Source organism: Vitis vinifera, chromosome 14 (genome assembly GCF_030704535.1).
Source record: "Vitis vinifera cultivar Pinot Noir 40024 chromosome 14, ASM3070453v1".
NCBI classification, from domain to species: domain Eukaryota; kingdom Viridiplantae; phylum Streptophyta; class Magnoliopsida; order Vitales; family Vitaceae; genus Vitis; species Vitis vinifera.
This window is the reverse complement of record NC_081818.1, coordinates 17205000-17228361: the sequence shown is the minus strand read 5'-3', so window position 1 is coordinate 17228361 and position 23362 is coordinate 17205000. Positions and strand designations below refer to the sequence as shown.

The following is a 23362-nucleotide window of genomic DNA, read 5'->3' as shown; positions in this document are numbered from 1 at the left end:
CAAAAATTTAAAGAAATAAAAAAACAAACTATTAATTTTATTTAAATACAATTTCCTAAACACAATATTTCCTAAACTTTTAAAAAACTAAAATAATAATCCCATTTATATGAGATTTTTAACTTCTATAATTAGAAAATAACTAAGTATTAAAATTTTAAAATATTTTTTTCATATAATAAATAGACCTTGGATCTCCAAGCTAGGTAAGTGAAAAACACCTTTAGTGTTATTCTTTAATTTCATAAATCAAAATTTATGTAAACAAATTTTATTATGTCACATATATTTTTCCTTTTAGAATTTTAAATAACAGTTCATATTATAAAAAGTTTATATCTAAATCCTATATATTTAGTAAGTATTAATACTTGCATTACACAACCAAAGATTTCTTAGTATAAAAAAATTATTATATCAGGCACAAATATTTTTTATTCGTTGTAAAAAAAATAACAAAATTGGAAGAGTGAACAATATTTTGGATTTTTTTAATCTCCACTTCACTTCATGGAATTATCCTTAAAAAAACTTCAAAAACATGAAAAAATAAGAATAAAATGTAAGAAGATAAATATTAGAATTTGTAATGGAAAAGTGCTTTATTTATGTATTTTTAGGTAATTTACATATTTACATATTAAAATTTTAAAATAATAAAAAAATCTATTATAATGTTTTGATAAAAGAATAATAACAAAATTTCAAATCAAGGAGCTTGCTGGTGGTTATGCAATCGCCCATAACCACCCAGTTGGAGACACGCCTCTGAATTGAGGTGTCTCTTCGCACCAACCACCAGTTCCTCAACTATCTGCTAGTTCCCTATTGTTGAGCCTTAGCTATTGCCACTTCCTATGCTACCCTGATCAACTTGTGGCCACTAGCTAGTTGTTGTTCCCTCAAGCCCTTACTCTAGAGAAGTTGACAAGTCCCCCTAACAAGCTGCCTCCTCCCCGTAAGGTGCGTCTTGTGAATGGGTGCTCACTAAGATGTCTCTGACTAAGGCTCTTTGAATCAACAACATGCATTAACCAGTTGACTAGGTGTGTTTGGTGCATTAGTGTGCCTTCCTCACATTGATGTCTAAGCCCATGCCATGCCAAGGTGCCCATGGGCTGGGCATGTGTCAAGCTCCATCCGGTTAGTCAAGGCTCCATCATTGCCTTGCTCTTGCCATGCACCACCAATCTCTCCCACTACCTCAGAGCTTCCTGTCTAGCCACTGATTCACAACATCGAGTCATGGCATTGTACCCATGGCTATTCTAGTGGGCTCACTACACAAGTCTTTAGGCGCTCTCGTGCCAGTGCAAGGAGGAGGTAGGCCGTAATAGGCCTCATGTTGTTACGGCCACGGGGTGCACACCACACTTGTTGTGGAACCCATGTGCGTGCTTGTGTGTTGTCCGTGTGTCCCAGGCACGCCCAAGGTCGTGCCATGGTGCCTTCTTGGTGCAACCAAGGCTTAGCCTTGGTGCCCCCTTGAGTCACTTACTCCCTTCCCCTCCCCTCTTAAAGAGCATTATGAGTCATTCTCAAGATGTTTGGAGGAGACATTAGACCCCTTTAAGGAGACATAATGAAATATTTAAATAAATAAATAATAATAATTATATTTCATAAGAAACCTCACCCTTCATCTACACCATCTCCATGGCCCCACATGTGCATGATGTGCGCTAAGTGTGCGTATGGGTGTGGCTTGGTGTGCACATGGGCGCAACATGGTGCGTGCATGACGATGGAATATTTAAATAAATAATAATTATATTCTATAAGAAACCTCACCCTTCATTTGCACCATCTCCATAGCCTCACATGTGCATGATGTGCACTAAGTGTGCGTGCGAGTGTGGCCTGGTGAGCACATGGGCGCGGCATGAGCGTGACGTGGTGTGTGCATGAGTGCGGGATTGTTGCGCATGCAGGCACGAGACTGCTTGGTGCGTGCGAGATGCTTGTTTAGTGCGTGCCTAGTGCACACGCAGCCTATGCCTGTCTTGCTCGTCTCCTCATTTTTGCTTTTCGGGGCTTGAACCGTCAAACCTCCAAGTTATCCCTACTCTCCGCCTAGGATCCCCATGGGTGCAAGGCCTTCCCATGAAACCCTTTCCTCCATCATTGGGTCAAGAGGCTAAGGGGTTGACAGCTACCATTCACATGTCTTGCTCGTGGACCAAACCTAGTATCATAAAAAAGTCACAACTAAAGTAAAATCTATTTATTATAATGATTTTCTTAAACCAAAAAACCATTATATATATATTATTAAGGAAGTGGCAAATAGAGCCCATCAAAGTGGTTAATTGCTTTTTGATATGCTCTTCGATATGGCTAGATGACAATAAAGTTATGTTGGATTCCTAACAAATATTAAAGAAAATTATCTTCTAATGTACGGTTTTAACATAGTATAAAAGAAAATCAAGTATAATTAAAATTAATTAGATATTTTTATATTTTTAAATTATTTAATTTTTAGATTGAAAAAAATAAAAAATAAAATATGTTTGAAGTAACATATAAAATAATTTGTTAATTTTAAATTATTTTTTCATTTTTTCTTTTCTTTTATTTTTTTTCTCTATTGTCTTTTCTTTATATTTTTCACATAGCTTAAATCAAAAGTGATCACATGATTAAATAAACTTATTTCATTGTGTAGATTTTTTTTTTTCACATTAATTTCATTTCTTAAAACATTATTTTTCAAGGTTTTAAAAATCTTTGAACAATCTAATCTTAGATCAAATCTCTACTTGGTTCAATTTATATTCTTTATAATTTGATTAAAGGACTATTCAATTTGTATTTTCAATTGAACCCATGGAGAATTGAGTGACCCGAAAATCCAAGGCTTGATGTATGAAAAATACATAAAAACTTATTATTAGGTTAAACTTTTGTGTGGTAAATTATGACTCATATTTGTATCTATTAAAATTTTAAAATAAATATAAATATTTATTCGTATAATAAACATTGACATAATATAAGTTAGATAAAATAATAATTTTGAAAATAATTGAATGATATAATATATGAGTCATATGACCATAATTTTTAAACTCATGTTTTCCTTTTATTTTTTAAAATTTGTGAAAACAAATCCTATTTATTCTTTAAATATTATTCTCTATTTCATTCTGTTTTTAAAAATTATTTCTAGAGAATAACGGTAAAATAATATTAGAAAATTTTAAAAATAGTTTTCTATTTTTAGAAATAGAAAACAATTTTTAAATCACATGACCAAATAGCATCTGAAACAATTGGAATGTTACAAATATTAAAATAAAAATTTGTTCTACACTCTAACTATATCTTAGTAATTAATAATTAATGTAATGTGTATCATGGCTCACTCTAATAAATCCTAAAAATAAAAGAAAATGAAATATTTTTCAATTCTTTTTATTATTTTTGTTTACGATATCATACTAATACGAGGACTTGATTGTTTGAGCGAATTTTGATGGCCTAAATTTTTTTCCATTCCATGGTGGATCGAGTTCTGATAGGTAGCATTTCTTAGCACTTAAAGACAATTTCTTTGTGCTTTTTGGACTGTTGAGAATCTTGAGATTCCCTCGTCATAATTCGGAAATAAGAAGGAAACAACCATATATAATGCTCATGAATCTAAAGCCGGAAAAAACACAGACCCTACGCTTCATCTCCAAAATAAACCCTATCACTGTCTGGTAGCGCGACCCCTTTAATGTAAGTTTTTCCTTTCTTCTCTATTAGCCGTCTGTTTGGTTAGCTGAAAAATGGAGGAAATTATGCCTTTTTCGGTTCAGACCAGCTTGTTGTTTCTCGAGTTTTCGATAATTTACAAATTGAATTTCAAATTCTGGACTTCTTTTTTCATTAATTTTTCTGATTATCTACGTTTTTGCGGCTACCGAACAGAGAACAGTGTTCAGTTTGATTGCCTCAGGTGCTTAAGGTGATATGTTTTGTATAGATAGCATCATGGGGTTGTGGAGTGGCACTCTGTATAGTTGGCTAATTTGTGGGGTGTTAGATTAATAATATGACTTCTCGTGAATGTTTCTGTTACTTTCTTAAAGAAACCTTTTGTTGATTTTGAGAATCTCCTTTGATTTTTTTAGCCGTTTTTGGTTGATGGCGTGGAGATGGCAGTAAATAATTACAATTTTCTGGCCATTTTTCTGGTCTATTGTTCTGTTTCGTGAAATTGAAAATTTGGTAATAAAAACCTTTTTCCAATTTGTAGCACTGAAAGCTTGAAGTTGCAGAAAAGGTAAATTTGTGGAAGTTTGTGACTGAAATGTGATGGTTTAAATTTCAGCCTGTGTGGGCTGCAATGGAAATTTCAGTGGCTAAATGTAACTAGTTTCTACAACATGTTTTCAACATGCTAGACATGAAAATTTGTTCTTTTTTTTTTTTTCTCAATTTTATTAATCCAAATAGTCTAACTATGGATGGAGAATGAACAATACAGATAGTGGTGTGTATCATTGAATACAGTTAGAGGGAGGGTTGAATGAGACTGATATCTTTCTACCAATCTACTCCAAGAGTTCAATTTTTGTTTCCCTGAAAAATTTTTAGGAAATTCTCAACCTCCCTATTTTTTTTCCTGGCTCCTTCCTTGAGACTTGAATCATGAACCTCCCACATACTCACCCAATCCCTTGCCTCCTGAGCCAGAACCTCAAGGGCAAAAATTACAGCCTCACATGAGATGAGAAGGGGAAAATTCTTGTTTACTGGAATGTTTAAAGCTAGGAGCTGGACAGTTTTATTCCCATTCTTGTTGATTATGCTTCTAAGTTCCTTCCTACCTTTTATTACTATTTTAATATTCAGTTTGCCTGATTGTTTATGTATGCAGACTACAGAAGAAAAAAGGATAATCTTCTTATTTTTCAGTTCTGAAGTTACATGGGAATAAATAGGGTGAAACAAAAAACCACAAATCTAGGACCTAACAACTTGAACAACCTAGCAGCTTGAACAGCCTAACAACTTTGACCTTATATGCAATTCCAAATTTGATTAGTTTTAATCAGTTCGGATTTATTGGAAAATAAGACAGAAACTTTAACATATGATCCTAATATTTCTACACCGCCCTTCAAGTTGGTGTATAGATATTAATCATGTCCAACTTGTTGACTAGAGTTTCGAACCCTTGTCTTTAAAGGCTCTTAATTGAAGCATCTGCTATCTATTTCCCAATGGTGACAAATGGCATACAAATAACGTCACTTTCAAGTTTCTCTTTGATAAAATGGCTATCAATCTTGACATGCTTTGTGCGGTCATGTTGAACAGGATTGTTTGCTATGCTAATCACTACCTTGTTATCATTGAACAATTTCATGAGAGGTTCTAAATTTAACTTAAGCTTTTCAAGAACTCTTTTCAACCATAATATCTCACACACTCCATTTTTCATATACTTGAACTCTACCTCTGCACTACTTTGTGCTACCACATTTTGCTCTTTGCTTCTCCATGTAACGAGATTGACCCAAAGAAAGGCACAATAACCAGAAGTTGATCTTCTATCTGTGATTGAACCTGCCTAGTTTGCATCTATAAATACTTCTACACTTCTCTGATCACTTTTCTTGAACATAGACCTCATTCTAGGTGTACTCTTTAAATATCTTAGGATCTTATATACAGTTTCAAGATGTTTTTTGTATGGTGAGTGCATAAACTGGTTCATAACACTCACTGTGAATGCTATGTCAGGCCTTGTGTGGGAAAGGTAAATTAACTTCCCTACAAGCCATTGATACCTTCCGATTTCAATTGGCACTCCCTTGGTTAATTCTCTAAGTTTGTTTGGATCCATTAGGGTGTCGCTTGGTCTACAACCACTCATTGTTGTTTCTTCAAGTAGGTCTACAACATACTTTCTTTGTGTGACAACAACTCCCTTTTTTGATTTGGCGACTTCCATTCCCAAAAAATACTGTAAGGGGCCCAAGTCTTTAGTCTCAAATTCAGCTGCAAGGCATTTCTTTAATCTTGCTATCTTGGCTTCATCACTCCCAGTAAGGATGATGTCATCTACATATACGATCAAAATGGCTATCTTACCTCCTCCAGTATGTTTCATGAACATTGTATGATCCGTTTTTCCTTGACTACAGCCTTGATTCTTAACCGACCTTGTAAATCTGTTGAACCATGCTCTTGGAGACTATTTTATACCATATAAAGACTTACTTAGCTTGCATACTTTGGTTCCAAATCTTTCCTTAAATCCTGGTAGAGCATCCATGAAGACTTCGTCTTCTAAATCACCATTAAGAAACTCACTCTTAACATCCAACTAGTATGGGGACCATTCCAAGTTTATGGCTACAGAAGGTAGTACTCGGATTGTATTTAACTTGGCAACTTTGAAAAGGTCTCCTGATAGTCTATCCCATATGTCCGTGTAAAACTTTTAGCTACTAACTTGACTTTATATCGCTCTAGAGATCCATCTAAATTAAACTTTACTGTGAATACCCATTTACACCCCATCGACGTTTTTCCTTTAGGGAGATTTACTTTTTCCCATGTGTTGTTCTTCTCTAGAGCCTTCATCTCCTTAAAGATAGCCTCCTTCCACTTTGGAACACTTAGAGCTTCTTATATATTCTTAGGTACATCCACACTAGACAATTGTGAGATAAAAATAGAGAAGGAAGGTGATAGATTTTTGCAAGACATATGATCAGAGATTGAATGCTTAGTACAATTTCTGATATCTTTCCTAAGAGAAATAGGAACGTCTATAGGTTTAGGACCATCAGAATTTAAAGAACATGAAATTTTTCAGAAGGAATACTTGGACCGGATACGGGTTTAGGACCATCAGAATTTAAAGAACTTGATATTTCATGAGGAATACTTGGACTGAATGAATCTGTTGCATTCTGATCTGGGCTTGGATTGGACTTTTGGCCTTGTAAGGTTGTAATGTCATCCTTACTTTGAGTTTGTTTGTTTCTTGAGTAGACAAGCCCATATAATTTATCCTTTCTAGTTCTTGTGTCATGATCTATTCCAATTTTGAGTCTATAAGTATGCATTGGATTAGGTAGTCCCACTTCCAGATTTGAAGTTCCCGAATCCAACAAAGGTAAACCAAAGTTTATCAAACTTGGTTTTTTAATAGAACTTGTGCCATTATTCTCATTTTCAAACGAGTTTTCACATACATTCTCCACCTGAAGAGGAGTGTTAAGAAAGCTTTGAGACTCAAAGAATCTGACATCCACACACACACACAGAGATATATATATATTTGGTTTTTGGATCAAAACATTTGTACCCTTTTTGTGTTGGTGAATAGCCAAGAAAAACACATTCTAATGCTCGTGGATCCAATTTACTACAACTATGATTATGCACATGCACAAAAGCAACACAACTAAATGCTTTAGGGGTAAATCAAAGATTAACTGTGACTTTGGAAAACATTCTTTAAACATTTTTAATGGACTCTAAAAATTCAAAATTCTTGAAGGCATTTTATTTATTAGATAAGTGGCGTAAGAATAGCTTCCCCCCATAAGTATTTAGGTACTTTAGTTGTAAACATTAAAAACCTAGCTACTTCAAGGAGGTGTTTATTTTTTCTTTTTGCTACTCCATTCTATTGTGGAGTGTCATTACAAGAGCTTTGATGAATCCTTCCCTTTTCCAAAAAATATGTTCCCAAGATCTTTTTGAAATATTCTTTTCCATTGTTTCTCCTAAACATTTGGATTTTTTTCTTGAAACTGTGTTTCAACCATATTATAAAAATACTTGAAAACATGTTCAACCTCTGATTTTTCTTTAAGTAAATAAACCCAACAAATTCGTGTATGGTCATCAATTAGTGTCAAAAACCATTTTTTTTTTATAGAAATTGTATGAATTTTATATGGCCCCCAAATATCACTATGAATAAGAGTAAAGTGTTTGGATGACTTGTAGGGTTGCATTGGAAATCACGCACGATGATGTTTTGCAATTTGACAAATATCACATTAAAGAACAAATGGATTTTTATTCTTGAACAAATTAGGAAATAAGTACTTCAAATACTAAAAATTATGATGACCTAACTTATAATGCTACAACATTATTTCATTGTCACTAGAAACAAAGATTGATTTGAGATTAGTCATTTGAGCTAGTCCACATAGGTTACCACCATCTTCAAAGTAATAGAGTCCATTATTTTCATTAGCATCTCTAATCATCCTCTTTGAGTCCACATCTTGGAATTCATAATGAGTTGAAAGAAATTTAGCGCAATACTTTAGGTCTTGAGTTAGTTTCCTAATGGATAATAGATTGCAAGAAAGATTTGAAACATGAAGGACATTGTGATGAACAAGGAATTTTGAAATAGCTATTGAGCCTTTTCTAGCAATTGCTGAAAGAGAATCATTGATTGTCTAGATTTTCTGATTCCTTGCACACAGACCGCAGGAAGAAAATAATTTAGGATTCCCTATCATGTGATCCATTGTACTAGAGTCAATGATCCATGGATACTTTGAAACTGAGGACATGTTAAATGAAATGGCTTGAAGGTAATTACCTTTTTGGGCTAAAGAACAAGAGGAAGACACATTTTTTGAGAAGTTTATGGATTTGAAAAGCTTATACAGTTGATCTAACTGTTCCTTACTGAAAGAAGGTGTCTTAGTGGTTCCTCCTGCACCATTCTGCTCCTCAACTTCAACTTGGAAGGCTTGTGAATAACGGTTGGGTTGGTTGGTCTGGTTGGATGACCTCGGCTTCCAGTTTTGTAGCTTCCCATATAGAGTCCAACATGTCTCTTTTTTATGCCAAAGTTTATTGCAGTGCTCACACTGGACCTTCTCATTCCTTCTATTTTGTCGTGGCTGTCCAGAATGAGTAAATGAATTTGCCTTCGATACCAAAGCAGAAACCTTGGGTAGGGATTGATTATTCTCTCCCATCATTACCTTCCTTCAACCTTCTTCCCTTCTAACTTCATCAAATACTTCATGGAGAGATGACAAGGGTTTCTTACCCAAAATTTTGCCTCTAACTTCATCCAGGTTTTTATTAAGACCTGCCAAGAATGCGAATTCTCTTATCATTCTCCATTCTCTTCATATGCCTCACATTCTTAGTTGGACAATCCCATTCCTCTTCATAACATAAATCCAATTCTTGCCACAGCCCTTTCATGGCTTTATAGTACTTTGTCACCTCTTGCTCGCCTTGTTTTGACTGCCACAACTTGGTTTTCAATTAAAAAATCGAGGCAGAATTTTCCAAATCCCAGTAGGTTTCTTGAACTACTTCCCACACTTCTCTAGCTGTTGGTAGGAAGAGATACCTCTTTCCAATGGATGGATCCATGGAATTGATGAGCCAGGCAGTAACTAGTGAGTTTTTGGACCTCCATGTCTTCAGCATGGGATTGTTATCGGCTGGTTTTGTTGTCTCACCATTTAAGTGGCCGAGCTTCCTTTTGCCATTGATCACAAGCTTGATTGATTGTACCCACTCCAAATAGTTTTTACCATTCAATTTGTGAACTGTTAATTGAACAGATGGATTTGCAGATCCATTAAGACTTACAGTAGATACTGGTGGTGTGCCTCTTGCAACAGTTGAAGACACAGAGCTTTTATTTGCTCCAGTCATGGCTGTTTTAGTCATCAAGATTTTGTTGATACAGAGCCAAGCTTTGATACCATGTATGCAAAATAGAGAAAGAAAAGGATATTCTTCTTATTTTTCAGTCTGAAATTACATGGGAATAAATAAGCTGAAACAAAAAACCACAAATCTAGGACCTAACAACTTGAACAGCCTAACAACTTCGACCTTATCTGAAATTCCAAATCTGATCAGTTTTAATCTGTTCGAATTTATTGGAAAATAAAATAGAGATTTTAACAAATAATCCTAATATTTCTGCATGAATAATCAATCTGTTGAAACCGTTGGGCCATGGATCCTTACTTGATTGAATTTTCATGTTTACATGGTTAGAAGATTTATGTTCTTTATATTTACTTCAAAGAAGATTACTAGAGTTAAAGTTTTATCTTCTATATCTGTGGTTGTCTGGCCTTGGCAGTATTATATATCTGATAAAATCTGTAAAACTTATATATTTCATGGTAGTTGCTGCACCAACATAAATTTAACAGTCAGCAAATTTCATACATGATTTATTAGATTTTGTTGTCTCTACCATCCAGACGTATAGTGAAGGCCTATTCTACATTTGGTCCTTTGTAAGCTTAAAGTATTTGCCTTCTTATAAAGGAAAAGGTTAAAGTGTGTGTTTTATTTCTTGAGAAAATGAGATTTTGTTGAAGTTTGTTGTGATTCATTTTGATTTTTTTTTTTTTTTGGGTATTTTCTCATTTCTGTCTTCATTTTTAGGGTTCATGGATGATGATTCTACTGACATGTTGACGAGTCCATATTAAGAGGAAAAGAAAAATAAAATTCAAACAAGAAGTTTGTTGGTTGTCAATGCAAAGGTGCAGGATCATATCTCTGCAGTTGTGTTGCTGAATTTGGTGTCAAAAATTGGTTAAAATGCTGAGAATTCTTGCAAAGCTGCAAATCTGCAAATTGATCAGAGAATCTTGCAGGTATCATCATTGCTGCCGCTCTTTGTTATGGTGTCTTAGAACTATTTCCAGCTTAGCCAATCCAGTTGAGGGAATCCCATTTGAAAAACTTGAAACCATTGATGATCATTCTTTCAAGTTTCACCAGTTTAGCCAAATCTTACAGGAATGCACTGATGCTGGTGACCTCCGAACTGGCATGTCAGTCCACACTTATCTCGTAAAATTGAATATTAATGGGTTTATCTTGATATGGAACAAGTTACTTAGTTTGTACCTTAAATTTGGTCATATTCATCATGCTCATCAACTGTTTGATACAATGCCTCGGAGAGATGTTGTTTCTTTTAACACAATGATTTCTGCTTCTGTCCGTAATAATTATGATGCTCTTGATTTAGTCGGTCTTTATTCCAAGATGAAAAAAGAAGATGTTAAGCCCAACCATATCACGTTTGCTGGGTTAATTGGTGCTTGTGATGGGTTGATTGCATTGAGATTAAGAGGGATATTTCATGCCCATACAGTTCGTTGTGGATTAAGCTCTAATGAATTTGTGGGGAGTTCATTGGTTGATGGCTATGCAAAACAAATGAAGTTAGAAGATGCCATTAAAGCTTTCAATGAGATTATGGAATTGGATTTAGTTTCATGGAATATTATGATTGATGGGTGCGCACGGAACAACAGTAAAGAACATGCTGTGAGAATGTTCTCTCAGATGCTTAAAGGAAATGTGAGGGTCGATGGCTTCACTTTGACAAGCATTATAAAGACATGCTCAAAACCTGGAGATTTGAAGCATGGGATGCAGTTCCATGGTAGTGCAATAAAATTAGGTTTGGCTCATGAAACGCCAATTTACAATGCCCTTATAACAATGTATTCAAAGTGTGAGAAAGGAGTGGCATCTCCTGTTAAAATTTTTGGGAGCATTTCAGAACCCAACATAATCTCCTGGACCGCAATGATTTCTGGGTTCATGCAAAATGAGCAGAATGAGGAAGCAATTGGGTTATTTAAGGAAATGCTTAGATTAGGTGTAAGAGAAAATGATTTCAGTTTTTCCAGTATTCTTCCTGTGTATGGTAATTTGGCAAACCTTGAGCAAGGGAAGCAAATTCATGCCAGGATCATAAAATCATGGTTTGGATTGGATCTATCAGTGAACAATGCCCTGATAGATATGTATTCCAAGTGCGGCAGCTTAGAAGATGCACACCTGGTGTTTATGAAAATGGGAAAACATGATGTTGTATCTTGCACAACGATGATTATGAGTTATGGCCAGCATGGTAAGGGAAAAGAAGCTCTGGAAATTCTTGCTGAAATGAAAAGTGAAGGATTGGTTCCAGATGGTGTTACATTTCTTGGTTGCCTTTATGCATGTAGTCATGGTGGTCTTGTTGAGGAAGGTGTAAGGGTGTTTAAAATAATGATTGAAGATCATAATCTCAAGCCTAAAAGGGAGCATTTCGCTTGTGTTGTTGACATGTTAGGCCGTGCCGGGAGGTTAAATGAGGCAGAGAATTTTATTGATGAGATGGGGATTGAATCAGATGTTTTGGTATGGGAAACGTTACTTGGTGCTTGTAGGGTTCACGGGGAGATGGTATTGGGAGAGAAATCTGCCCAAAAGATTATGGAACTACAACCAGGAAGGCATGGACCTTATGTTTTGTTAGCCAATATCTATGCTGAAAGAGGATCTTGGGAAGACAAAGTGATGGTGAGGGAGAAACTGGTCAGTCATGGGTTGAAAAAGCAGGTTGGATGCAGCTGGGTAGCATTGGAGACGATGTCATGCTAAAAGATATTCAGCTTTTGTGACAGGGAATCTGGGGCAAAGTATTTTGATTTTTGATCTCTCTTATCCCAAATTGCTGGCCACATGATTGTGTTTGAGTTTGTTTGTTGGAATTTCTCAGTTTGTGAATATAGATTTGATGTGAAGCAGGGTTTTGTAACCTAGAAGATGTTGATAACAAGCATGAAAAAATTCAGTTCATTTATGTTGGAACTTGGAAGCATCTGAAATGCAGAGGGCATCTTTTCTTATAATGCATTAAGTAATTAAATGACATGGGCAACCTTGTGGCTCCACACTTTGTACAGAAATTGCAATGTAAAAGAGTTCCATTAATTGCAAATACTCATTCTATTAATAAATATAAAAGCTTCATGAAGTGAACTGCATAATTACCCATTTCAGTCTTCATCTCTAGAACGCATGTCTCATAAAACTTAACTTCCTTATCTACCAATATGACATCTAAGTTTGCAAATGTTGTCCACCCTATGTTGCCAAGGTCTGCTTTGCCCTACCTTTGCAACTTTTGTCACTGAGGTAATTATCTCCAGTATAATTTTGAAGCTTCATCTTTATTTATGCATAAATCCTATGAAAAGGGTCCAATAAATTTTCTATTACTTCAACATAACACAGACAGAGTAGTTCACTTCTTTCAAGCCAGGGTTATAGTCCATATGTACCCTCTCTACCACTGTTAAAATTTTTCAAAACATGATGTTAATATGTTGCCATGTATCTTATTTACTATTTCTACACATTACAGGGTATGGTGCTGGCTTGCTATTTTTCATCTCTCTTAACATTGGGTAAGTTTTCTACTGAACCGTAGCTTGGAAGCATTGTAAGTTAGCATCTTTGCAGTAATCCCTGAATAATCATGGTGGAACGTTAGTTGTTATGTATTAGAGAATATTACCATTAAACAACAAGAAAATTACCATTCCATGTCCTTGGATATGTATGTGATATATTCTTTTAAAATACCACCCAAATGATTCTAGTCCAAAGGCACTTGTAGTCTTAAAAAGTGTCCTATTAAAGATGATAGTGTTTTATATGGGCACATGCAAGCAAGCTATTAATTGATATTATTCAATGATTATGGATTGAATAAATCTGGGAAGTTCATTTTCCTAGACTCAGCCTTTCTGGTTTTTATTTAGAGGATATTATTGTGTTATCCTATGAAGTATGAGCTTATAATCGTAAGTGGATATGTTAATCTGTATAAAAATACTAATATTTGATGATATATGGAAATAGCCTGAAAATATTTTTAATTACTAATATATAAAGTTTTCAGTTTCAAAACATATTTATAATAGGGCAGCCTACACTAGTTTGTAAATGTTTAAATCATCCTTGTTTGAATGAGAACAAATTGTGCTTGAGTCCTTAAAAATTCTGAAAATAATGAATCCTATAATTATCTATATTTGAAATAGAAAACAAAAAGATATGCCTGTTTGCATGAAAATCTTCCTGTTGCATTAAATTAGGTTATTTTGTGGGTTAAATGTATGTGAATTCTTCAGGGTGCTAATTGAAGGAATCCAAGATTTATTTTTGGAGTAAAGCAATTTATTTATTATGCTTGTTTGGCAATTACTTTGGCAGAGTTATGTAAAAACATATGAATCAGGCCTTGTAGTTCAAATTAGTTGGAAGAGCTTATTCTTTGTTTGTTTAGAACCAATCCCAACTCTCATAATCAAGGACTAGAATCTTGCTTCTTCAAGGATAAGATATTTTAGCATGCTATAGTTTACCTCAAACTTTTTCTCATTGGAGAGATTTTGAGATGTTATAGAGATTTACATTTCTTTTCAATCTTCTTTTTATAATAAAAAGCAGTAGATTTCAGCAATGTCACCAAAGATTTTGACGAGGTCTTGGAGCTGTTACTAAGCAAAGAGATCTAGTTGAGAAAGAGACTTGAGCAAGGCACAACAATAATGGAAATCATGCCCCTTGGAGTGTAGCTCAGCTGTAGTGCCCTTTAGCAATCAACCAGAAGTTTCAAGCTTGAGCCTCCTTGGTATTTAAGGTGGTGTTTGGTAGAGAAGCAGGCCCATATGGACCAAGGTTTGCTTCATTGGCAATTAGGATAAATTCCTTGTTATTGGGGTGGATTCCTCGTTACAAGAAATGACATAAATAGAAATTATGTTTAAAAAAGGAAGAAATGTAATGCTTATATGTCTACTTATTAGATATGTGGCACGTAATGATTTCGCCATGTGTAGTCTGCAAAAATAAAACAGTTTCACAGTTTTTTACTTCTTTTCTTTTTTCCTCCTTTTAGGTAATAATTTTTGTTCCTTATTTTTTATTTTTGCAAGAAATTAAACCTAGAGCCTCCCCCGTCTCTACTCCAATCCCTTAATAGGAGCTAGGCCTTGGAAGGTAGAAAAAAAAATTCACACTCAACAATTAGTTTAATCCATTTAGTACATATTTTAGACAATACTAATAAGATTTTTGCTTTGAGATTGATGAGATCTGTGTTCTTTTTTATCATCTTTCTGTCATAAAAAGTGGCAAATTTCGGTAATGTCACCAAAGATTTTGATGAGATCTTGGAGTTATCACCATGGAAAGAGATCTAGTTGAAAAAGAAAGTTTGGCAGAGAACACAAATAATGGAAATTGCATTAAAAAGGGGAGAAATGTGATGCTCATGTCTACTAATTAGAAATATCGCATGAAATGGTAAGGCCATGTGCAGTTTGTAGAATAGAACAATTCCTCACAACTCATTTGTACCCGAATTTACCACTTGAGCTTGGCCTTAGAGCACCAAAAAAAAAACAAAAAAACATGTACCAAATAATTTAATACAATTTAGTACTTATTTTAGACAATAGTCACAAGAGTTTTACTCCTACAAATTCAACACCAAAAATTGCACACTAATAATTTAGCTATAAATTCTCAGTAATCTTTTTATCAAACTTCTTGTATCTCAGTTTTCTTCTTCCTTTTTCCTTCCTTTCTCTCTCCTTTTCTTTTAAATCACTAGTGGTTTTTCTTGACCCTTGGCTATACTTTCATCCAGGTTTTAGAAGACTAACCTTGACCTTATTGTGCACCTGTGCAATGTAATTGTGTACATAATTTATAATTCAAATAATTATTTGGGTCTACTACAACCTTTCTATGCCATTATCATCAAGTTCAAACCTTCCCATTCTTTTTTGTTTGTCTCTGCATAAATATTGATCCAGTTGGGGTGATTTAGAGAGAGGTAGCTGGGTGGTATGGACCATTCTTTGATTTTTAAGAGGGCGAAGTTTTGTGTTTCTCCTTCCATCATTGTGAGTGCCCATATGTATTTCTGCTTCTGTAAAGTAGATGAGAAGGTGTTCTTAGGTGTTGCTTTTGGATGTGTTGTAGATACTGGTGGTACCTTGTTTTAACATGTGTGAATTGTGATGGTGGTGTTTGGATGAGATGCTTTTCATTTCACAATAATGCACAACTAGTTGGCAAAGATAATTTACTAATATACCTCCCCAAAAGTGTACTTTTCACATTATACTCCCTCTTTGTTAAAAGAGTCCTTTTCACATTTGATTTATCTCTCTCTCTCTCTCTCTCTTTTGCTGTACACACACAGACACACACACACACACACACACACATATATATATATGTATGTATAAGCAAACGTAACATCTATTAAAAAGCACTAAACAAAGGGGATGCAACCTATGCATATAGGTGGTATAGAAAAAGCTTCAAAATGAGCAGACCAAGAAGCATATATATAAAACTGCCTTCATTAAAACAAATCTAACCACAGTTAAGGCTAGCTGAGAAATCTAACATTGAGTGATTGTCCATTTCCATCGAAATGTGAGATCACTCCAATAAGGATTGAATGAAGTTTCAACCTTTGATCCGAAAGTTCTTCTTTGTGCTCTTTCTAGATGCATCAGAACAAGCATGGGGGAGACATGCACTACTATCATTCTCTTATCCCTTTAAACTTCCACCCAAGGAAGAGATTTCTCACTAAAGCAGGAAACACCCATTTTGGACCAGAGATTGCCAATAGAAACATCCGTAGCTTTTTTGTCCTATCACAATATATCAAGATGTGATAAGCTGATTCTTCAATATCTTTACAAAGAAGTCTATTAATCATCATTCTCCCTTTCTTCATTAGAATATCTATGATCGAGATCTTTTTTCATACTGTTTCCTAAGAAAAAGAATGTGTTCTCAAAGGAGCTTGAGAGCCCCCAAATTTCTATACAACTTTAGTCTCAACACAAAGAATTGTCATGCGACTTTAGATTGAATTTTCCTCTAGTATCCTCTTTCCATAATAAATTGTCTTCCCTTGCTTCTTGCACACTCATAGAATGAATAAGTTCCATATATTGGGTCATCAGACATCACCTAGCTTTCCCAATCTTGCAAGAGTCTTTTGTAGTACACCAACCAATGGCCTCCATTTCCTCCCTCTTCCCATAAATCTGCAACTGTAGCATCCTTGGAAGAAGCTAGTTTGAATAGCAAAAGGAATGTTTCTTTCAATTGATTGTCCCCCGCTCATTTATCCTACCAGAATTTAGTTCACCTACAATTTTTGACCTGGATAGTTGGCTTGAGTCTAAAGTCTTGCCATCCTTTTCTAATGTCTTTGCATAGACTCGTTCCAAAAGTCTCCCTCACCTCTTAGGTGCTCCACCCACATCCATTTCCCTAAATTTTCCTAGAATGATCCTTCCTCCACAAGCTATCATTCTCATGGGCGAACTTCCATAACCACTTGCCTTGTAAGAGTCAATTTAGAATCTTTAATCTCCTAATTCCCTAACCTCCATACTTCTTACCTTTGTAAACAATCGACCAGCTCATTAGATGCATCTTTTTTCGTTCCAAATGATTTCCCCACCAAAAATCTCTCAAAATTTTCTTCTAATCTAATCCTCACTTTTCTGAGAATTGCAAAATTAGACATGAAATGTGTTGGAAAGCTTGATGGGGTGCTCTTTATAAGTACTAATCTTCCTCCTTTAGACATGTACTGCTTCTTCCAAGAGGCCAATCTCTTTGTGAATCTCTTCTCTACCATATCCCATAAAGTACAATACTTATGAGATGATCCCAAAGGTAGACTAAGATAAGAAGCAGGGAGTCTCCCCACCTTGCACCCAACCACTTCCTTCACTTCCTCTATGTGTATAAGTTCACTTTTTTGCATGTTTATTTTTAGACTTGATACGAGCTTAAAGCATATTTTACAGTCCATCTCTATTATCTCAATTGATCTTTGTTGACCTCATAGAGAAGAAGACTATCATTCTGCAAACAATAGCTGAGAAACATACATTCCTTCTCCCCCTTTACTCTCTACCTTAAAGTTGCTGATGAATCCTCCCTACTTTGCTTTTGATATTAGACAACTAATAGCTTTGATGACTATCATAAATAGATAAGGTGAAAGAAGATCCCCTTTTTGCAAGCCTCTAAAAGTCTATGGGAGTACCATTAACTAGGACTAACATCTTCAAAGTGGATATACATAAATGTACCCACTTTCTCCATTTATGACCAAAACTCACATTTTCCAAAACTGAATGGAGAAACTTTCAAATCAAATGGTCGTATGTTTTTTCTATATCTAGTTTACAAACCAAACCCGCCTTGGAACCTTTTTTTTCCTTCAATCAATGGCCTCATTTACTATCAAAGCTACACCAAGGATCTGCTAAGCCCCCCACAAAGGCATTCTGATCTTGTGATACAACCTTTCTAACCATCCTTTTCAGCCTATTTGCCAAAACTTTCACTAGAAGTTTATAAAGGCTGCCCACAAGACTAATTGATTTAAAATCCTAAATATCATTGCTCCACCCTTCCTAGGAATAAGAACAAAAAATATGCATTTAGGCTATGTTCAACAAAATCCTTAGAGTGAAATTCCTCGAATAGCTGCATCACCCCCATTTCTATTATAGGCCAATAAAACTTTTAAAAGGGCATTGAGAATCTATCTGGCCCTGGTTCTGTATCTCCTCCCAACTCTGATAATGCTAACACCTCCTCCTCCAAAAAAGAGCTCTTTAATTTAGATTCGATAATTTTCTATTGAACTTTTGGATTCGATAATTTTTGCAAAAAAATTCGTTTAATTTGACTCTCTCCATCCAATTTATCAATGTACCTAAAGAGGTCCACTGCCATGTCAGGTCCCACAGTTGGGGATTTCAAACATAAACTTAAAATAGGATAAAATTCCACCCTTAAGCTCCTTTTTTGCAATCCAAACCCTATTGACATTTGTACTACTATTAAAAAATGACATTCAAGTGTGTATTAGCCATACAATGAAAGAATCTTTTGTTGTTATCTTCCTTTAGCTAAAGAATCCTCGATTTCTGCCTCCATGATGTTTCTTTTAAGATGGCTAAATGGTTGTATTCATCCTTAGCTAACTTTTGATTCCTCCTGTCCTCTAAAAGAGGTCTGACCCTTTATATTGTCCCAGTATTTTATCAACTACAAAGCAGCTCTCTTTTTGACTAATACTTTGCTGAACACCTATCTATTCCATTCCTTTAAGGTCTTCCTTCAAGGCTTGTAGCTTCTTAACAATCACAAAGCTTGGACTGCCCCCAAACTTGTACTTTTGCCACCATTCTTTGATTAGCTCCCTGACTCCTTCCTGTTTTGACTACTTATTTTTTAATCTAAATGGACCTTTTCCTTTCATCTCTCCTCCTCTGTTAAGGAAAATAGGACAGTGGTCATACATTGTCCTTGGCAATAATTGTTGGATACTCCTCAAAAATGCTCCTCCCAATCACCAAAGAAAAGAAAGCATCCAACCAAGCTTTGGAGAACCTTCCTACCCTCCACACCTAGTGAATTCGTCACCAACTAGAGGTGGGTCTACCAACCCAAGCTCTTCTATAAGGTTGGAAAATGCACTTATGGCTAAGGACTTCCGCCTGTAATTCCTTTTTCAACTGGAAAGGGCACCACATTAAGATCCCCACCCAAATACCAAGGCTCTTCCCACAGCCCTCTAATTGAGGCTACCTCCTCCCACATCTCTCCTCTCCCTCCTCTTTAATTTGCCATAAATCCCAGTGAACTACTCTGACAAGGCCATCTTCCCAGTTTCTAAAGTGACAAGAAATGGAATAGGATTTTGACTTTATATTTTGAACTCGTGTTAACAATTTAAAAACTTCATTTTAAATTTCCAAGTTTTGGTACTAATTTCGCTTATTTTTCTTAGTGAAATCAAGAGAGTTTTAGTATGTCCTACATGTCTATATGCTTCTGGACTCTTGAATTCTCAATTGATGTTGAGGTTTTGTTCCTTGTTCATAATTTTGGTTGATTTTTTTCTTCCATTTTTGGGTCTTGAAACAAGTATTATCTTTGATAGAAGTGGGGGACTTTTGAAGGAGTTGGAAGGCCTTCTGAAACTAAACTAGATCTCTAAATCCATATCTTTCTGAACTTGGTTACATTCTAATGGGAGGAATAAATTTTATTATTTTTATACTTTTTTTTTCTTTTAAAAGATTAAACTTTTCACCTTATCTCCTTGTCAATGCCCAACCTAAGTTGTGTTTTATCATACTTTTAAAAGATTGTTGTTAAAATTCAATCCATGTGATGGTAGTTGTTGAACCCATATAAATTTAATGAATGATGGATATAGACCACAAAGATTTAGTGGGTGTAATTTATTAGGTTTTGTTGTTTGACCATCCAAACATAACCCATACATTATAGACAGTTGCTTTGAAGCTTGAAGTATGTGCTTCTATATTCTTTTCTTGAAGAAAATGAGATGCTGTTCATATTTTGTTTCCTTGCCTTCATTGCCTTCTCTCATTTTCTTTCTTTTCAATTAAGGTCCAGACATTGATTCTACTGATATGTCAGAAAGCTTTCATGAAGGCAAAATGGAAGACCAAATTCAAACATCAAGTCTATTGGATATTGATGCAGAGCAACAGTGTCATAGTTCTGAGGTTGAGTCACCAGATGGGTTGCCAAAAATAGGTATGAAATTTGAATCAGAAGATCATGCATACAGATTCTATAATGCATATGCTGGATTGGTAGGCTTTAGTGTTCGGAAAGATTTTAAAAATAGAAGCAAGATAGATGGCAGTGTGATGTCACGAAGGTTTGTTTGTTTTAAACGGGGTTTTCGGCTTCCAGACAAACGGAATCTGAATGTGAAGAAACCCCACAAGGAGGTCAGAACAGGTTGCCTGGCACAAATGACCATATCTCGTCAATCTGATGGGAGATATCGTGTAATCCACTTTGAAGCAAATCATAATCATGAAGTTGTAGGCCCTGAATATGTTCATGCATTGCCATCACATAGAAAACTAACCGTTTCTCAAGCCATCGAAGCTGACCTAGCGGACAGGTCTAGTATTCAGAGGAAATTAACCTTTAAGTTGATGGGTAAAGAAGATGGGATTCGGGAAAATGTTGCTCATCTTCCAATTGATTTACATGCTAGACGGACGAAAGATATGAAAAGGGGAGAGGCAGGAAGTTTGCTATATTATTTTCAAAGTCAACAAACTGGAAACCCAATGTTCTTCTATGCTGTACAGCTTGATATGGATGAGCAGATAACAAACATATTTTGGGCGGACTCAAAGATGATGATTGATTATAGTCATTTTGGTGATGTGGTTTATTTTGACACAACCTACAGAACAAATCAACTTTGTAGGCCATTGGCAGCTTTTATAGGAGTGAACCATCACAAAGAAATGGTAGTGTTCGGGGCTGCTCTTTTATATGATGAGGCCCCTGAATCTTTTCACTGGTTATTCCAAACATTCATGCAGGCGATGTCTGGAAGGAAACCAAAAACAATTCTCACAGTTCAGGATATGGCAATTGCAAAAGCAATTGGGTTGGTATTTCCTGCGACATATCATCGTATATGCATATGGAATATGTGGCAAAATGCAATGCGACACCTAGGGCATCTTCTAGAGGATCAAGATGAGTTTGGCAAAGATTTCCGTAATTGTATATGTGAACCTGTGAAGGAAGAAGAATTTTTCCAGTCATGGGAAGCTATACTGGACAAATATAGTCTTCGGGGAAATGCATGGCTAGCAGACCTATTCAAAGAAAAAGAGAAATGGGCTATGGTATATGGGAGACGAATGTTTTGTGGCGACTTAAAGAGCACTTGGCTAAGTGAGGGTTTTAACAGTTGTTTGAGAAAATATTTGAAATCTGATGTAGACATACTGCAGTTTTTCAACCATTTTGAGAGGATGGTGGTCGACTTGCGTGACAAAGAATTGCAATCTAATATCGTGAGCCAACGTGCCCCAATGCTGGAAACAAGTGCAGTTGTGTTGAAGCACGCTTGGGACATCTACTCTCCCGAAGTTTTTGAAATTTTTCAAAAGGAATTTGAAGACTCTTGTGATCTTGTTATTGACCAATGCAATGAGAATGGACCATTGTCTGAGTACAAGCTAAGTAGTTTTGGGAAACTTTGTCAGCATACTGTTGCATTCAACTCATCAGATGAAACGGTTGAGTGCAGCTGTATGAAGTTTGAGTATGCCGGAATTCTCTGTAGCCATGCTTTGAAGGTGCTTGGTGTTAGGAGTATAAAAGTTGTTCCAGAAAAATACATTTTGAAAAGGTGGACAAAGGATGCAAGGGTTGAAAATATAGAAAATTTTGATGGATGCATTACCAAAGAGGACCCCAAGTTGTTAATGTTGAGCCGCTACAAAGACTTGACCCAAAAGGCTATTAGACTGTCAACATGGGCAGCTGACTCTGAGGAAGGGTATCTCTTTCTGAATAGAATATTCAAAGACAGCATGCTTGGGTTGGAAAAGATATATTCGAAAAAATATCATGAAATCAATAAAATTTGTACAGATGCTTCCCAAAGTGAAGATGATGACAATATTGAAGATGCAAACTATGATGGGAGATCGGGACTATAATAATTGAATAAAATTTGCATATTAGCCTTTGTCTTCTTCACTTATGCTTATGGTTCTCTCTCATTTAATGCCTGATGACTGTCCATTGTGAATGAACAACATCCCAATAGTGCTCACAATTCTTACAAAGTGAGAAAGGCTTCAGGGATTTGATTAGGTGGATCTCACTGGACGTTTTCATAAGGTGGATCACTCTGGAGGCCAGCAATTGGTCCTGTAAGTCTAGTCCCTTACACTGCATCATCGTAATGCTGTTGCACTTATCATCAGGATTGTACAGTTTTGCTTTCCTTCATTACTGGATAAAAACACTTGCTTTTAGGCTGACTTTTACTGTTGTATTGCTGATAATAGACCAATTCTATGTTGGTCTTCAGAATGGGATGCACTGTACATGGATATAATCAACTGATTTTATTAGTGATGGAATGACTGCAGAAATCATTGGAAAAGATTCAACAATTTGACTTAAGGTTGAATTTCATATTCTCCTGCTCCTGAATTAGATTTGGGAAGGTTGCTAGTTTGAAATTCTATTAATCACTCCAAGAGTTGAACTCTTGAACTCAAGATCTCAACCAAATGAAGACTTTGGTGTAGCCTCATGGGATCACTTGAAAGGGATAAATTAAAGTTTGTAAAGTTCATCAACTATTTCTCCCGTTACCTTATTTTCCATGTGTGAATAATCTTTTTCATCTACCACTGTACATCCTTCCTTCTAGGACACTTTATGAAGAAGCCCTTAAGCCACAGTGGAGCTCAGACTTAGGGTTTTGAGTTTCAATTATGGCCAGGGTTTACTGAAGAGTTCAAACTCGAATAAGCTCATCTCTCTGGAGCAGAAGAAAGAAGCAAGAAGGGAGAAAAAGAAAGGGTTTGAACGGTTGAGTAGTGGGCTAGCTTCGTTCAATTGAGGGTACTGATTCCCACAGTCTATTCATTTTTTTTCATTCGTTATT

At 35.6% G+C, this 23362-nt stretch overlaps 2 protein-coding genes across 3 annotated transcripts; both read left to right on the top strand.

Moving 5' to 3' along the window:
- Positions 1-3468: 3468 nt before the first annotated feature.
- On the top strand, positions 3469-22872 carry LOC100267259 (protein FAR1-RELATED SEQUENCE 5). 2 transcript variants are annotated; one of them, XM_002273053.5, is made up of 4 exons: positions 3469-3726; positions 10411-10625; positions 13181-13223; positions 20311-22872. In XM_002273053.5, exons 3-4 carry the CDS (start codon positions 13184-13186, stop codon positions 22398-22400), a joined length of 2130 nt encoding a protein of 709 aa, XP_002273089.3. In that variant the 5' UTR covers positions 3469-3726; positions 10411-10625; positions 13181-13183; the 3' UTR covers positions 22401-22872. The 2 variants fall into 2 exon arrangements, with proteins under 2 accessions (XP_002273089.3, XP_010660320.1); XM_010662018.3 differs by having other exon boundaries at positions 20305-22872.
- On the top strand, positions 10570-12414 carry LOC104881588 (putative pentatricopeptide repeat-containing protein At3g15130). Its single transcript, XM_010662163.1, has one exon. The coding sequence runs from the start codon at positions 10570-10572 to the stop codon at positions 12412-12414; it is 1845 nt and encodes a 614-aa protein (XP_010660465.1).
- Positions 22873-23362: the final 490 nt, after the last annotated feature.

Bases quoted from the DNA above. Each gene is read 5' to 3' on its own strand.
- LOC100267259 (XM_010662018.3), top strand. From the start codon at position 13,184: ATGGTGCTGGCTTGCTATTTTTCATCTCTCTTAACATTGG. The intron at 13,224-20,304 runs GTAAGTTTTCTA...TTTTCAATTAAG, and splicing joins TTCATCTCTCTTAACATTGG to GTCCAGACATTGATTCTACT.
- LOC104881588 (XM_010662163.1), top strand. From the start codon at position 10,570: ATGCTGAGAATTCTTGCAAAGCTGCAAATCTGCAAATTGATCAGAGAA.